Source organism: Gallinula chloropus (assembly GCF_964237585.1).
Source record: "Gallinula chloropus genome assembly, chromosome: 19".
Lineage (NCBI taxonomy): Eukaryota > Metazoa > Chordata > Aves > Gruiformes > Rallidae > Gallinula > Gallinula chloropus.
The window spans coordinates 12,691,169-12,708,788 of NC_140104.1; the positions used below are offsets into that span (position 1 = coordinate 12,691,169).

The window sequence follows — 17,620 nt, forward strand, 5'->3', positions numbered from 1 at the left end:
GCATTTTCTTTCCTGGTCTGCCAGTCTTGCTAGAAATGCCGACCATTGGGACCGTTCCCCAAGTACTGGCTGAGCCCCTCAACAAATACGCTGGGAAAGCAAAAGATGCCCATGGAAAGGAACACAAAGTCAATACAAGGTGGATTATTCCATCCTTCTAATAACAATCTACTTCTGGTTTCTTAAAAAGAACCTAGTCCAGCTTCTTTCTTCTTTTCTTTTCCATATAGAATCTCTGACACCTGCTTGAAGGAATAGATGAAGCTGTTAATTGTCTGTATAGTTTAGTTAATAATTGCTTTGTTAATATTTATAGGAGGTTTAGCAGACTATCACAAACATTGTTTTAGTCGACCATTCTCACCACCTATTATATCTGGGGTAACGTTTGTGCCCCCCTCTTCAGCCTGGGGTGGCAAAATGGATTTATAACTTTAGGCCAGCAGGTGCCCAACGCTTTTAACCTGACAAATGGTTGGGGATGTGGGAGCCCTTCAGGATTTAAAGACTGGCCATGGACTTTGAAACAGTATCCCCTAAATGGCTCCTGAGTGATCTAAGTGACATAACCTTTGGTAATGATTAATTCTATTGGAATGAGGAAGCAATCCCATGGAAAACCCCAGTTCCAGAAAAGGGGGAATATTGTCTGAATTGGAACTACAACAATGGAGGTTTTGTTGGTCGTAGTGTGTGTGATTGGACCTTCAGGTGTGGAAATCCTTGTATCTTCCCTGGGTGTCAACCCATTAATTGTTCAACTGTCCTGCCTGGTTCTGGCCAGGCCAGGGTTAACCTCCCCAATCAGCCATGTCAGGTGTTCTGAGTTAGCCCAGTTGAGCTGAGTTAGCCCAGGCTGTTTCCCACAGCCCCTGACACCACTTCCCCATAAATGCAGCTGGTTGGGGAGGAGCTGGCTGGCTGCCTCCAGGATAGTCTGAGTGTGGCTGGGATGGTGGGTCTGTTGGTCTGGCCTTGCTATCAGGCAGCTTTCTGTTATCATTGAGTCAGTAAGGTACTCTGTGTTAGCACTGGGTGTGAGTGTATCTAACCATTATTGTTCCACATTCATGGTGATTTTGGCAGTAAACTGTCCTTATCCCCACCCATGGGTGCCAGAGAGAGAGATTCCCCTGCAGATCGTGGAGAAGACCATGGTGGAGCGGGTGTCCCCTCACAGCCCATGGATAAGGACAGGGAGCAGAGACCATCTATGGCCTGTGCACAGACTGACCCACCCTGCAGCAGGTTTGCCAGGGGAGTTGTGACTCTGTGGGGGACCAGGCCAGGGGAGTCTGGGCCTGAACATCAGCACCCATGGAAGGGAGTCCTGCTGAGAGGCCTGTGGTGAGGAGATGATTCCTCGGTAGAGAGGACTCACACTGCAGAAGTTTGTGGATATGACTTGTGTGGGAGGGACCCCACGGTGCAGCAGGGGAAGGGGGTGTGTGTGGAGCACCCCCCTGAGCTAAGATGGAAGAGAACTTGGGAGGAATGGACTGCAAACCCCCATTCCCTGACCCTCCCTGTGCTGCCATGGAGGAAAGAAGGGAGCGAATTGATGATTAAAGTCAAGTGTGTGAAGAAAGGAGGGGGGGGGTGGGGGTGGGGGAAGACAAAGTGTTAAGACCTGGGCAAGGAAAGCAGCTTGTGAGGAACCTCCAGAACCCCACTCCCCATTCCCTGCCCCTCCCCACGCCATGTTGGGTGGGGGAAGAAGGGAGTAAAATTGAGATGGAGTTTAACTCTGCTAAGAAGAAAGGGACGGGGGGAAGGTGCTTTAAGACCTGGCTGTGCTTCTCATTACCCGACTCTGGTTCACTCAGTGTGTAGTTGTGGTAGTAATAAATCACTTTTCTTTCTTTCTTTTATTCTGTGTTGAGTCTGTTTTGCCCATTGTTCTAATTGGAAAGTGATCCCTCTGTCCTTATCTCAAGTCCTAAGCCTCCTGATATATATTTTCTCCACTTTCTGGCTGAAAAGGGGATTGACAGAGCAGCTTGGTGGGCATTTGGCCTTTAGCCAGGGCCAAACCACCACAGAGGGTTAAGGGCGGGCTGAGGTAGGGTTTAAGGTGTGAGTGGATGAGCAATCACAGGTGCTGGGAGGGGACATAGGGATTTTGAAGGAGGGTTCTGGGGGTGGATATGGGGGGATCTGGGTGGGGGAAGAGGAAAATTATGGGAGCAATATGGTGCTATACTTTCCAGCTATACCACCCTCCACCTTTCAACCTGTTAACCATAGAGCAGTACATTCCAAGCAAAAGGTGAGAGGGATGACACATGTTCCTGGCCTGAAACCTCCTCAGGTTGCACACTGGCAGCCCCAAGAAATTTGGGCCTCAGGGCTTTGTTTTTAAAGGGTCAATCCTAAAAGTACCTGCTGTCATTTTTGGATTCTACCAGCATCTGACTTTGAACATGTAAAATGCAGAGTAATAGCACGCAAAGAAAAGCTGTGAGGGATGAAAGCTGTTCCTGGCCTGAAATCACCTCAGGGAACAGACAAGAAGCCCCAGTATCCTTGTGGGTCAGGACTGTCCTTTCCAAGGGAACCGTCCTAACGCTGCCTGACGTCATTTTTGGGATCTACCAGTGTCCACCTTCAAACATGCTAATGGTCCAGCAGTATTTCCCAAACAAAAGGTGGGAGAGATGAAAGATGTTCTGGGCCAGAAACCTCCCCAGGTAGCCCACAAGCAGCCCAAGTAACCTTGAGGCTCAGGGCATTCCCAGCCAAGGGAATCATCCTAACAGTGCTGGATGTCATTTTCTGGCTCTGCCAGCATCCACATTCATAACTTCTGAATGTACAACTACACCACCAAAACAGAAGGTGTGAGGGCTGAAAGATGTTCCTGGCCTGAAATCTCCCCAGGTACCACACTAGAAGCACCATTACACTTGGATCTCAGGGCATTCCCAGCCATGGGAATGGTCCTAGCAATGCCTGATGTCATTTTCAGGCTCTACCATAATTGACCTTTGAAGATGCCAAACATCCAGCAATAGAGTCCCAGGTTCTTTGACACCTCTTGCTGTCATTTTTTTTAATGCACCACAACTTTGAAGAGCCACCTGCAAGGAGATGTGAACTGCTAAGAAAATGGCACTTCACTTCAAACAGACCTTGGGAAACTCTGGGAGTTTGATGAACAGGAATTTTGAGAATATTTTAAACCAGAGAGATCTTCTCCTCCTGACCATATTTTGGCTGGACTGGAATGAATTCTCATGCTGGCAGCCCCTAGAGTTCTGTGGTTTGGATTTGTAACCAAAAGAGTCTGAATAAACCTGTTTGTTGCTTGCTGAGCAGGGCTTGCACAGCATCAAGGGCTTTTGTCTAATTCTGCTCCAGAAATGAGTCAACTGGGAGTGCACAAGTACCTGGAAGGGGACAGAACAGCCCCAGCTGACCAGAGCTGACCAACGGGCTTGTCCATACTGTGTGACTACAGGAGTGAGCCCACCATTGTCTTGCACTTTTTGTCTGCAAAGGTGGCCTGGTTTCAGCCAAGACAAAGTAAATTTTCTTTGTAGGGGCCGGTGGAGTGCTGAGGGAAGCCATCTTTGTGCTATGTAGAAATAAGAAAGGAAATCCACGTGAAACCACAGCTTTGGAGGTCAGAGAGTGGACATGACGATAAAGAAATGTCATTCTGACCTTCAGGTAGTGCTGTGGATCAAGAAATCCCTTGGAGGAAACCTGGCTGAGCTGGTGGCTTTGTGTTTGGAGGGAGAGACAGCAGTACAGGCAGGGACATGGTGGGGTGAGAATGAGGTGAGGAAGTGCATTTGGTTCCTACAGCCTGCAGGGAAACAGGCACAGGCGTGGGGCAGGGTGGGATGGGCTGTGGTGAAGATGGCAAAGGGTGGTGGCCAGGTTGAAATGCCCTGATAGAAACAAGGTCTTTGCCCCCTTGGTTATGTCTGATGTCCCTGACACAAAGGCTTCAGAGGAGCCATATTGTCCTCATAGGCATGGGGCATCATTTCCTCTTTGCACCCACTACAGGGGAGGCCACATGTGTCATAGGCCTGTCCTTCCCTTGGCATCACACACCTAAGGAGGGTGCCACAGGTGAGGGCCAGAATCTTGCTTCCCAGGAGCTGGGGTCAGCACTTGGCATTTCTGTTTCATCAGAACAAGCCAGGGTGTCCTCAGCATCAGAGCTGCCTGCGCTTTGCCTGTGTTTGTCCTCATGCCCTCCAGTTGTCTGCTCTAACGAGCCCATGAGGAGCCTTTGTCAGTAATGGCTCCCAATGTGGCCTGTTAAGGCTTCAAGGTACTTTGGGCATTACTCCTGACTCGGACTTCTTGAGAGGATTCTTCACTCTCCGTGTGGTAGCTGAGGTCTGTGGACTCAGAAGAAAAGGCACCATGGGGCTCATTAATCATCCAGAAAGCCCTTACAAGCATGTCTCTCCAACTCATTTTCATTAAAAAAATCAGCTTTTTACAACTATTTGGATGTTAGTTAGGTCCTTAGTGACGAAGATTTCAAAGGAATTTTCCTGAAGGACCTTTTTTTCAGTCACGGGTATTTTCTGTCATGGCTCAGTTGATAGAAGCAGTGACAGCAGCATTCTGTGATGGATATCTGTCTCCTAAGGAGATCTTGACAGGCAGGAAAAGCAGTCTCTTGAGATCCAACCCTGTCTAGAGAACCTTGCTCTTCCCCAAGCCCAGCAGTTCCCTCGCTGGCCTCCTGAGACTGCCAACTCTTTTCCTCATATCATCTGTGCTCATAGGCACAGACAGATTTCTCTGGCAACAAACAGCAGTTAAACATGATGCAGTTTAATAACCAAGAAATCTCTCTCCTCAGCTGCTGCTACGGCCAAGCAGCGTGTGAAGGGGGTCAGCGTTCAGAGGAGATTCTCTCCCAGAACAGATTTAATCAGGTACATGGAAAGGTCACTTATCAACACACTGACCTCCTGACAGTTCAGTTCATTAGACTTCTGAAATATGGGACATTCTCCAACTCTCAGAGTCTAAAAGCAGGAACAACAGACTGAGCAGCATCTGAAAGACCAAAAAGCAATCTGAGATGGAATTCAGTGAGGATCTGTCCATCTGGTCAGCTGAAAACCTGTCCTTAGGCATGGCCGCATCATCAGTAGAGATGGAAGGACCTGCATGATGTGGGAGGTGAAAGAGACAAACTAGTGGTAAGACAGGTACAATGGAAGGTGAGTATTTCTTCTGCTGTCCTGGATACCAATCCTGGAAATTCCCATTCTGTGCTGGTGGGAAAGCATTGCCATTCCAGACAAGCAGAGGAGTGATTCAGAGGATGAAGAGGTGCTTGTAAATTAGAAAAAAAAAAAAAAAAAAAAAAAAAAAAAAAAAAAGAAAGAAGGAAAAATTGTGTCCCTTTGGAGGCTGACATGCTGCAAAGTGTGCATACTTTGTCATTTCGTAGTGTCTGAAGCAGAGAACACTTAGAGATACTGGGTTAGGAATAGGACTAATGTGCACCATTTAATTATAACATAGACAATCTAAAAAGGAAAAATACTTGCAAAAATTAAAACCTACTAAATAGAGACTACATTGTTGTTGATATGAGCAGTTTATTGCTGCTTAGAACATCCAGTCATCAGTTTCCACATGGCATCCTTGAGCTCCTGGTTCCTCATGCTGTAGATGAGGGGGTTCACTACTGGTGAAAACACTGAGTACAGAAATGCCAATACCAGGTCAAGAAAGAAGGAGGAGAGGAAGGAAGGCTTCAGGTAGGCAAACACTCCAGTGCTGACAAACAGGGAGATCACAGCCAGGTGAGGGAGGCAGGTGGAAAAGGCTTTGTACCGTCCCTGCTGCAAGGGGATCCTCAGCACAGCCCTGAAGATCTGCACATAGGACACCACGATGAACACAAAACATCCAAAACATAAACAGGCACCAACCACAAGGAAGCCAATTTCCCTGAGGTAGGAATCTGAGCAGGAGAGCTTGAGGATCGGGGGGATTTCACAGAAGAACTGGTCAACAGCATTGCCCTTGCAGAGAGGCAGTGAAAATATATTGATTGTGTGCAACATGGAATAGAGAAACCCACTGGCCCAGGCAGCTGCTGCCATGTGGACACAAGCTCTGCTGCCCAGGAGGGTCCCGTAGTGCAGGGGGTGGCAGATGGCAACGTAGCGGTCATAGGCCATGACAGTGAGAAGACAGAACTCTGTGGCGATCAAAAATAGAAAGAGAAAGAGTTGAGCCACACATCCTGTGTAGGAAATGGCCCTGGTGTCCCACAAGGAATTAGCCATGGATTTGGGAACAGTGGTAGAGATGCAGCCAAGGTCAGTAAGAGAGAGGTTGAGGAGGAAGAAGTACATGGGGGTGTGGAGGTGGTGGTCACAGGCTATGGTGATAATGATGAGGCCATTGCCCAGGAGAGCAGCCAGGTAGATGCCCAGGAAGAGGCAGAAGTGCAGGAGCTGCAGCTCCCGTGTGTCTGCAAAGGGCAGGAAGAGGAACTGGCTGATGGAGCTGCTGTTGGACATCTGCTGCTGTCAAGTGAGGAGACCTGTCCAAGGATGAAAAGGCACAATGAGAAGTTATGGAACTCTTCTTTCAGGAAAAGCTCTTTCAATTCACTTTGTCTTTCTATTCACAAGAGTCCTTAGGAGGGCGGTCCTAGGGGCCATTTTGGATGGCAGCCTGCGGCCGAGCAGGAGAACCCAGGAAGTTCTCAGTCCTAAAGATGGTGGTCCTGAGATGAGGGTCAGCTCAGTTCCAGACCCACCAATGGACGTGCCCAGAGCCCCAGGTAACGGTGGGACAAATGCAGCAAGGACAGAAGGGGAAACAGCAAGAAATGCTCCAGCAAAGGCTGAAAGGACCGAGACAAACAGACACAACTCAGGGATTTTTCCTCACTGTGGGTTGGGCTGCCAAAGAGAAGACTCAGCCTGAAACCTTGGAACTCTGGGTGTAGAGCCTGTGCTGGGTGGCAGAAACCTGGGGGTCACTGAGGGAAAGTGTCAGTACTGAGGAGGATGTCAGGGAGGTACCAAATCCCCACTTCCAGGGCATGTCTGATAGCAGCTCCTTCTCCCTCCCTGACAATGTCCCTGCTGCCTGGAGTTGTCCTTGGAGCTACTTCTCTTTGCCCATGTCACCTCCTGCTCTGTGCTCACAGATCTCACCCAACCTGCCCTTCGCTCAGCTCTGCTTTGCAGACCCCTCCTGGCATCAGGGCACTGCCCTGGGAACCTCTCTGTGTACAGGGCTCAGGCCAGGCACTGACATCTTCATGAGAATCAAGTTTTCACTGCATATTCTCGAGGGGAGAAATAATTTCTTATCTACCACACTCAGGACAGCCCACAGGAGAGGAAAAGTCAAAGCAAAGACTCTGCCTTTGGAGAAATATTTTCTTTGGCATTTCTCAAGGATCAGCTCTGGCTGGGAGCAAAGCTGACCCATGCAACACATTCTTACAATACAAGTTCCTTATGTTGTCCTCCCCTGGGTCACTACTTTAATCCTGAGGTCCTGTCTATATCCCTGATTGAAGCCCACAAACCAGGCTTAGTGCTGACCCTTACAGCAGCAGTGTCTGCCCCAGTACACAGACAGTCAGGGCACAGGGACCCTGCTCGCAAGGACAGCACTGGGCACTCCTGGGTGCACACACTGCTTCACACCTCTGCAGCCATGCCCAGGAGAAGACAGCTGTCCTGCCCTGTCCCTCTGATGGGGCAGAAGGGCATCCCTTCCAAGCAGCACTTTCTGGTCCTATAGAGAACTGTCCTCCTGACAGACCCCACACACTGCCCCATGTCCCAGCTTTGGGAGATCCCTCCAGGGACGGAACCTGCATTGCCCTGCACCCACAGACATACCAGGCAGAGTGCTGTGGAGATTTCTCGTCCAGTGAGCTCTCAGCATCCATCAGCTCTCTCAGCCTCACAGGTCTCCCCTCGGTGCCTACAGGCAGTGTCCCCAGCCCTGTGTGCTTGGCAGAGGAGCTGCTCCTGGGCAGAGCTGTCTCTCTGCAGCGCTGCAATATTTCTTCAGGTCCTACTGTCCATCCCAGGAGCCCAGCTGAGCTCAGAGCAGAGGAGCAGGTGAAGACATCATACCCTTCATCCCCTCTGGGCTCCTCCCAGGAGCTCCAGGGAAACTACTTGGAAAGAAACTGAAGTTCTCACTGATGTTCTCACCCTTGGCTGGGGATAAATCCTTGTGTCCAGCAGAGACCTTTCTCCTGATCAAACCAGAGCTGGGCAGAAGAATCACCCTTCCCTGTCTCCCCATCAGACAGGACACCCAGGCAAGGAGAGGAAAGGGACTCTTTCCCCTTGGGGACGGTAAGGTGTATGACAAGTCACTCTTGGCCCCTCATCCTTGGTTTGCAGCGCTGGGGCTGGATAGGGATGCAGCTCTGGCCCATGGCTGCCTCAAACTCACCGAAGCTGGGTGTACTCTTGCCCCAATTCCAATGGGCACAAAACAGGGACCTACTTCCTGGGAGCTGCTGGTCCCAGCTCCCATGGGACTTAATGGGGGGGAGGCCAGGAAGGAGGTGTCAAACACCAACACCCGGTGAAACCTGAGTGGCCAGAGGGAGTCCATGAGATGTGCAGGGGGATCCAAGGTCCAAGAATCATAGAATGTTAGGAGCTGGAACCAACCTCAAAAGATCATCTAGTCCAATATTCCCTGCCAGAGCCGGATCACCCAGACTAAGCTGCACAGGAACACAATCAGGTGGGTTTGAATGTCTCCAGAGAAGGAGATTCCCCAACTTCTCTGGGCAGCCTGTCCAAGTGCTCTGTCACCCTCACAGTGAGAAAGTTTCTCCTTTTATTCACATGGAACTCTGCTCCAGCTTTACCCATTGCCCTTTGCTTATTTCTAAACCTGAATAAGGCCACCCCTCAGTCTCCTCTTCTCCAAGGTAACGAGGCCCAGCGCCCTCAGCTCAGAGGAACTGGCCAGCATTGCCCCTCTGCAGAAAGAGGACCAACTCAGAAAATTGGGACAGGCTCCTGGAATGGCTGCATGTGAAATGTGGCCAGGCAGGATCCAAGGATTCCCACAGGGAGGCACATGCCAGGGGGTGGCCTGTCACTGGGAAGCTTGCCCCACCTGGCTCTGGGCCTGTGAACAATGCTGCCTGCGGTTAGAGCGGCACCCCATGGAAGAGACCCCCCTCCAGCTGAGAGAGAAAAAGACCCTTTGGGAGGCCTGGCAAATCGACTCTATTGGAGCCCTTGGGAAGGCGGAGGGGAAACAAGAGTATTAGTGGGAGTGGAAATAATTTCTGGCCTAGTCCCAGCCCAGGCATTTCCAGGAGCAGCAGGAGAACAGCCAGGGCGGGCCCTGACAAACTGGTTTTGCTTTCTGCCAACCCCCAGTCTGTTCAGTCAAAGGAGGGCAGTCATTTCACTGCTGCCAAGGGGCAGGAGTGGGCCAAGGAAGGAGGAGTCAGGTGGGGATTTCACCCCCCGTGTTACCCCCAAGCTAATGGGATAGTGGGGAGAACTAATGGGCTTTTGAAAGGGTTTCTAAAAGCTCACAAGCCACACTGGGCAGAACGACTCTGGGATGCAGTTCCCCAAGTCAATGATTGCTGGGGAAGAAATGGATGTCCCAACTAAACCCCCATCTTTAATCCCCAAACCCCACACTCCCAGCACCCCAGAAAAGCCAGTTTTCTCTGCTGGTCAGCCAGTCTTGGTAGAAATGCCAACCATTGGGAGCGTTTCCCTTGTCCTGGCTGAGCCCCTTGTGACAGTATGCTTCCCCCGTTGCCCCCATGTTTTCCTGTTTATCCTGTTTACATGGATTGATTGATAACCATTGGTGCTGATTGTGATTTCTCCATCCATCTCAGAGTTGAGGAAGACAGATAACAACACAATAGCCAAGGGTTTTCTATGCTAATGTGCCCACCAAACACTGGTCAGTGTGCACTGGCATATATGGGTGGTATGTAAATATGACTACAAGCCAATCATCTTACTCCATAAATAGTGAGCAGTCCAAGAGCCCTTTGAGCTCTCCTGAGAGGACAGCTGGCTGCACGTCAGGATCTCCCCTTGAAAGGCACGCCTCTCAAGGTTGCTCCTCGAGGTCGAGAGAATCCTTGCCACAACAGATCTGCAACAGATCCTCAGTAAGTGAGTTGAGAATAAGTGCACTAACATTTGTGACCTTAGCTAAGAAATAGAAAGGATTGATTGTACATATAATCCTTTAGACATAAACCGTTGACCAAGTCTGGGACTAAGACTGAATCCAGCTGCACCTGGGCTCCTCTCTGAGCAGGAGTTCAGAAAGCAAGGGGATTCTTTCTGAACCTCGTGACTCAATGGGAGGGTCTCCCTGATAGATTCATCTGACCCTTTTCTCTATGCACTAACTAATCAAGAGTACCTTACCATCGAATCTTAATCATTGTCGCGTTTATTACCAAACACAGTTACACCCTTTTGTTTTATATCAATAAACATATTATTGCCTCTCTCTATGATTCTATGAAATCATGATGGACCAACCCGATCTCCTTCTATGACAAGGAGACCTGTTCTTATTGGATGAGGGGAAGGCTGTAGATGTGGTCTACCTAGATTTCAGTGACGCCTTCATCACTGTCTCCCACAGCATTTCCCCCTCTGCAGAAACTAACCGCTCATGGATTAGATGGGTACACTCTGTGCTGGGTTAGAAACTGGCTGGGCAGCCAGGCCCAAAGGGATGTGGTGAACTGAGTTAAATCCAGCTGGCAGCAGGTCACAAGGTGTATTCTCCAGGACTCAGTGCTGGGACTTGTCCTCTAACGTCTTTATTCATGATCTGGACGAGGGGATCGAGTGCACCCTCAGTAAACTGGCAGATGACACCAAATTGTGTGGGAGTATTAATTGTCTGGACGACATGTAGGCTCTGAAGAGTGATCTGGACAGGCTGGATTGATGGGCAGAGGTCAATTGTATGAGGTTCTTGGGTTCTTGTGGCCAAGTGCCAGGTCCTGCGCTTTGATCAGAATAACCCCAGGCAACGCTACAGGCCTGGGTCAGAGTGGTTGGAGACTCCCTGGAGGAAAAGGATCTGGGGGTGTCTGTGGATACCTTGGCTGGACATGAGCCAGCACTGTGCCCAGGTGGCCAAGAAGGCACACAGCATCCTGGCCTGGATCAGGAATAGTGTGACCAGCAGGAGTAGGAAGTGATTGTTCCATTATCCTCAGCTCTGGTGAGGCCGCACCTCAAGTGCTGTGTCGGGTTTTGGGCCCCTCACTACAAGGACCCTGAGATGCTGGAGCATGTCCAGAGAAGGGCAAAGGAGCTCATGGAGGATTTGAAGCACAAATCCTATGAGGAGCTCCTATGATGAGCAGCTGAGGCAACTGGGGCATTTTAGCCTTGAGAAAAGGAGGCTGAGGGGGAGACCTTGCCGCTCTCTACAACTACCTGCAAGGAGGAATGTAGAGAGGTGAGAGCCAGTGTCTTCTCTCAGGGAACAAGTGACAAGATGAGAGGGAATGGTCTCAAATTGCACCAGGGGAGATTTAGGTTGGATATCAGGAAGAATTTCATTACTGAAACATTAGTCAAGTATTGGAACAGGCTGCCCAGGAAAGTGGTGGAGTCACCATCCCTGGAGGGAATTAAAAGGTTCCTATAGATGTTGTGCTTGAGGACATGGCCTAAAGGTGGACTAGGCAGGGGTTGGCTTTGGTTGGACTCAATGATCATAAAGGCCTCGTCCAACCCAAGTGATTCTATGATTCTGTGGTACAGTTCCAGGAAATTCCTGTTCTGTCATGGTGGGAAAGCACTGTCATTTCAGAAACATAGTTGAGTGGTTCTGCTGTTGGAAATGTGCTTGTAAAGCTTTTATAAATGTCGGGGGGGGGGGTGGGAAAGAAGAAAATGTTGTGCCCCTTTCCAGGCAGACAGGATGGAATTTGAGCACAGCTCATCATTGCGCAGTGTTTGGGTCACACAAGACCAGGAGATACTGCATTAGCAATGGGATGAAGGTGGTCCGTGTTATTAAAGCTTAGACAAACTAGGAGGGGGAAAACAAAACCCAAACCCAACAGCTAAAACCCCTACTAAATACAGACTGGTCCTAACATGAGTTACATGGCCAGTGATACGCAGAGTGAGCAGTTTGTTGCTGCTTCGAGACATCCAGTCATCACTTTCCAAACAGCATCATTGAGCTCCTGGTTCCTCATGCTGTAGATGGGAAATTTTAATTCTGGAGGAACCACTGACTAAAAACTGTCACTACCAGGTGCAAATGATGGAGAGAAGCTTCAGGTAGGTGAACACAGCAGTGATGAGGAACAGGGAGACCACGGCCAGGTGAGGAAGGCAGGTGGAAAAGGCTTTGTGCCATCCCTGCTGCGAGGGGATCCTCAGCACAGCCCTGAAGATCTGCACATAGGACACCACGATGAACACAAAACACCCAAAAGCTAGACATGCTCTGATGACAATTTCACTGAGGTAGGACCATGAGTGAGAGAGCTTGAGGATCTGGGAGATTTCTCAGAAGAACTGGTCACAGGCATTGCCCTTGCAGAGGCGCAGTGACAATGTATTGGCTGTGGGGATCAGAGCACTGTGAATCACAATGCTGGGACAGTATTTTTAAGAAGGGAAATAAAAACCAGCAGCTGCTTTTTGCCACCAGACAAAGGAGTGAGAAAGAGTAAGGGAATTTGCAGAGAACAAGGTCGGTGATGTAGGGGGAGAAGGTCCTCCAAGCCTCACTGCAGAGATTCCCCTGCAGCCTGTGGAGAAGACCATGATGACTGAGGCTGTACCCCGCAGCCCATGTTGGATGATGTGGAACAGTGATTCTACCTGCAGCCTGTAGAAGTCCCCAATGTTGAGCATGTGAGGACACTGAAGGAGGCTGTGACCTCATAGGAAGCCTGTGCTGCAGCAGGTTAGCTGGCAGGGCTTTGGAGGACCCACGCTGGGGCAGTCTGTTGCTGAAGGACGGCACCCCACTAAAGTGACCCACCCTGGAGAAGTTGGTGATGATTTGAAGCCATTTGGGAAGGACTCACGTTGGAGGGGTTCATGGAGGACTGTCTCCTGTGGGTGGAACCCAATGCTGGAACATGGGGAGACTGTGAGGAACCCTCCCCCTGACCAGGAAGGAGCAGCTGAGATGATGTGTGATGAACAGACCCCAACCCCCATTCCCTGTCCCCCAGTGCCACTCACTCAGAGAGAAGAGAGAGTGAAAGAGTGAAGTGGACCCTGGGATATGAAGGGAGGGTCGTAGGTGGGTGTTTAAAATTTCATTTCTTTAGGTTTTGTTCTCATTCCTCTGCTCTATTTGGATTGACTAATGAATTAGATTGATTTTATTGTTGGTGTCAAGTCTGTATTGCCAGTGAGAGTAACAGCTGCATGGCCTCCTCCTGTGCTTTCTCCCTGCATGATATCTCCCTGTCCTGATCAATCTGCTCCCAGGTAGAATGATCTCAGAGATGAGGTCATAGAATGATCCCCATGAGGCCTGAGACACCAAGAGGGAGCCTACAAGAACTGGTCTTCTGCTGAGCTGGGCCAGGCTCCTGGGATGGAAGGAGCTCATGGCAACCCAGCAGTGCTGCAGAGACAGCTCTGCCCAGGAGCAGCTCCTCTGCCAAGCACACAGGGCTGGGGACACTGCCTGTAGGCACTGAGGGGAGACCTGTGAGGCTGAGAGAGCTGATGGATGCTGAGAGCTCACTGCAGGAGAAAGGTAAAGAGACTTTGCTTTGTATTTTCTGCTCCTGGTGACTGGGTGGGAAGTGGGAGCTGAGCTTTTATTAATAACTTTGCAGCAGGCTGTGCAAACTCATTGGTCATTAAGACTTGTCTGAGCTTCTCCTGAGCCCTGCACACACAGAGGTTCCCAGGGCAGTGCCCTGATGCCAGGAGGGATCTGCAGAGCAGAGCTGAGCACAGGGCAGTTTGGATGAGGTCTGTGAGCACAGAGCAGGAGGTGACATGGGCAAAGAGAAGCATCTTCAGGGTCATCTCCAGGCAGCAGAGACATTGTCAGGGAGGGAGAAGAAGCTGCTCCCATAAATGCCCTGGCAGTGGCGATTTGGTACCTCTCTGACATCCCCAACAGTGCAGACCCCTTCCCTCACCGACCTCCTGGTTTCTGTCACCCAGCACAGACTCTGCACACAGAGTGCCAGGGTTTCAGGCTGAGCCTTCTCCTTGGCAGCCCAACCCACAGAGAGGAAAAACCCCCGAGTACCTGTCTGTCTGTCCCTGTACTTCCCGCCTGGGCTGGAGCATTTCTCCCTGTTTCCTCTCCTGTCCTTACTGCCTTTGTCTCCTCGTTACCTGGAGCTCTGGGCATGTCCATTGGTGGGGCTGACCTTGAGATGACCCTCACTTCAGGACCCCAATATGTAGGACTTCCCTCTTTCCAGCAGTGGTAGAATCAAGCCAGCACAAAGCAGACCTCCCAAAAGGGACCTGACAAAATTCTCCCTGAATACAGAGAGTCAACCTGAGGGCATTCCATAAGTAGTGGAAGGGATTTTCCTCAAGGAAAGATTCCCTAATTTCTCTTTGCCTTTTCCTCCTTGGACAGGTCTCCACACTTGACAGCAGCAGATGTCCAACAGCAGCTCCATCAGCCAGTTCCTCCAGACACACGGGAGCTGCAGCTCCTGCACTTCTGGCTCTTCCTGGGCATCTACCTGGCTACTCTCCTGGGCAATGGCCTCATCATCATCACCATAGCCTGTGACCACCACCTCCACACCCCCATGTACTTCTTCCTCCTCAACCTCGCTGTTACTGACCTTGGCTGCATCTCCACCACTGTTCCCAAATCCTTGGCCAATTCCTTGTGGGACACTAGGGCCATTTCCTACACAGGATGTATGGCTCAAATCTTTTTCTTTTTCTTTTCAATCTCTACAGAGTATTCTCTCCTCACCATCATGGCCTATAACCGCTACGTTGCCATCTGCCACCCCCTGCACTACGGGACCCTCCTGGGCAGCAGAGCTTGTGTCCACATGGCAGCAGCTGCCTGGGGCAGTGGGTTCCTCAATGCTTTACTGCATACAGCCAATACATTTTCCCTTCCCCTCTGCCATGGCAACGCTGTTGACCAGTTCTTCTGTGAAATCCCCCAGATCCTCAAGCTCTCCTGCTCACATGCCTACCTCAGGGAAATTGGAGCCATTGTGGTCAGTTCCTGTCTAGTTTTTGGGTGTTTTGTGTTCATCGTGGTGTCCTATGTGCAGATCTTCAGGGCTGTGCTGAGGATTCCCTCACAGCAGGGACGGCACAAAGCCTTTTCCACCTGCCTCCCTCACATGGCCGTGGTCTCCCTTTTTGTCAGCACTGTTGTGTTTGCCCACCTGAAGCCCCCCTCCATCTCCTCCCTATTTTTGGACATGGTATTGGCATTTATGTACACAGTGGTTCCACCAGCAGTGAACCCCCTCATCTACAGCATGAGGAACCAGGAGCTCAAGGATGCCGTGTGGAAACTGATGACTGGATGTTTCTAAGAAACAATAAACTGATCATATTCTGCATATCACTGGCCATGGAACTCATTATGACCAGCTGTAGTCTGTAGTATTCTTAGTTGTTGGTTGTTTTTCCTTCCATTTTGACTATCATGTAAAAGCATGTTTCATGTTCATCCCATTTCTAATGCAGCACCTTCTGGTCTTGTGTGACCCAGATGCCGCGTAATGACGAGCTGTGCTCTCTGCATCATATCTGCCTCCAAAGGGCTACAATTTTTCCTTTCTTTTTTTCCCCATACATTTAGAAATAATTTACAAGCAAATTTTCATCAGCTGAATCATATGTCTGGAATGGCAGTGACTTCCCACCTGCACAGAGCAGGAATTTCCAGTATTGGCACCCACAGCAGCAGAAGACATACTCACCTATACCTGCATTACCTCCAGTGTGTCTCTTTCATCTCCCTAGTCATTCAGCTGTTTCCACCTCTCCTGATTGCACAGCCATGCCTAAGTACATCTTTTCATCAGACTGGCTGGATGTATGCACTTCACCTTGTTCACAGGATTCCACCTCCAGTTGCTCTTTGTTTATTCAGCTGCAGCTCACCTCTCTGGTTTCTGCTTTGAGCTCCAGAGAGCATGAAAATGTCCCATCTCTCAGAAGTCTAATGAACGGTTCTGTCAGGAGGTCAGTGTGTTGATAAATGACCTTTCTATGTATCTGATTAAAACTGTTCTGGGAGAGAATCTCCTCTGAAAGCTGACCCCCTTCACACGCTGCTTGGCCGTAGCAGGCAGCTGAGGAGAGAGATTTCATGGGTATTAAACTGTGTCATGTTGAACTGCTGTTTGTTGTCAGAGAAATCTGTCTGTGCCAGGAAAAGTGTTGGGAGTCCCAGGAGGCCAGTGAGGGATCTGCTGGGCTTGGGGAAGAGCAAGGTTCTCCATGCAGGGTTGGATCTCCAGAGACTGCTTTACCTGCCTGTCCAGATCTCCTTAGGAGAGTGATACCCATCACAGAATGCTGCTGTCACTTCTTCTATCAACTGAGCCATGACAGGAAATACCAATGAAGGGAAAATATCCTCCATTGTAATATTCCTTTGAACTGTTCATCATTAAATACCTAACTGTAATCCAATTATTTGTAGAAGTCTGGATATTTTTTATGAAAAGCACTTAAAGGATATGCTTTTTAAGGCTTTCTGTATTTTCATGAGTCCCATTTTGTATTTGCTTCTGCGTCCACGGACCTCAGATATTAAGAGGACACTGAAGAAACCTCTCAAAATGTCAAACTCAGACCTAATGTCCAAAGAACCTTGAAGCATTCATGGGCCCTGCTGGGAGCCATTACTGACAAAGCCTCCCCATGAACATCTTACACCTCGCAAGTGGAGGCCATGAGGACAAACACGGGCACAGGGCAGGCAGCTCTGATGCTGAGGACACCCTGGCTTGTTCTGATGAAACAGAAATGCCAAGCGCTTATCCCCAGCCCCTGGGCACGGAGATCCTGACCCTCACCTGTGTCTCAGGGCTCTTTCATGGGATGTGGGCAGTGTGATGCCAAGGGTAGGACAGGGGTATGACACATGGATGACTCCCTAGGTTGTCCCTAGGTTCAGCGAGGCAATGATGTTCCATGGCCACGAGGACAATGTGTCTCTTCTGAGGCCTCTGCAGGGACATCAGCCATTGCCAAGGGGGAAAAGACCTTGTTTCTATCAGGCCCTTTCATCCTGGCCAACACCCTTGACCTTCTGCACCACTGCCCCACACCTGTGCCTGTTTCCCTGCAGGCTGCAGGCACCTAACCACTTTCCCCAATTTGTTCTCACCCCAGGATGTCCCTGCCTGTACTGCTGTCTCCCCCTCCTCGCCAGTTGTTCCCAGATAAACCAAGCAACCAGCTCATACACACTTCCACCAAGTAACTCCAAACACCACAGCACTACCCTCAGAATGGCATTTCTTTAGGCTCATAACCCATCTGCACCTCTATTTTTAATTGCCATTCATTTGAAAAGGAAATTTCAAGCTCTCTGAGCTACCCCTATACTCTTCACAGACTCGCCTTCCCCAGGCTAAAGAAGCCTGGGTCTCATAGCCTCTCCACACAAGACCCCTAAC

General features: G+C 49.9%; 2 protein-coding genes across 2 annotated transcripts in view; one reads left to right on the forward strand and one right to left on the reverse strand.

Moving 5' to 3' along the window:
• The window catches only part of LOC311199117 (olfactory receptor 14A16-like), a gene marked incomplete at both ends in the record, with an annotated part of 52,054 nt that extends 36,534 nt beyond the window's left edge, over nt 1-15,520 (forward strand). Inside the window, one exon of the mRNA XM_084273160.1 lies at nt 14,739-15,520. Within this exon, the coding sequence (XP_084129286.1) occupies nt 14,739-15,520 (782 nt within the window). The remainder of the gene's footprint in view (nt 1-14,738) is intronic.
• On the reverse strand, nt 2,798-8,858 carry LOC311199004 (olfactory receptor 7E24-like; the record flags this gene model as incomplete). Its single annotated transcript, XM_084273048.1, has 4 exons — nt 2,798-2,818; nt 5,706-5,846; nt 6,285-6,373; nt 8,855-8,858. 4 exons carry the CDS (start codon nt 8,856-8,858, stop codon nt 2,798-2,800), a joined length of 255 nt encoding a protein of 84 aa, XP_084129174.1.
• Nucleotides 15,521-17,620: the final 2,100 nt, after the last annotated feature.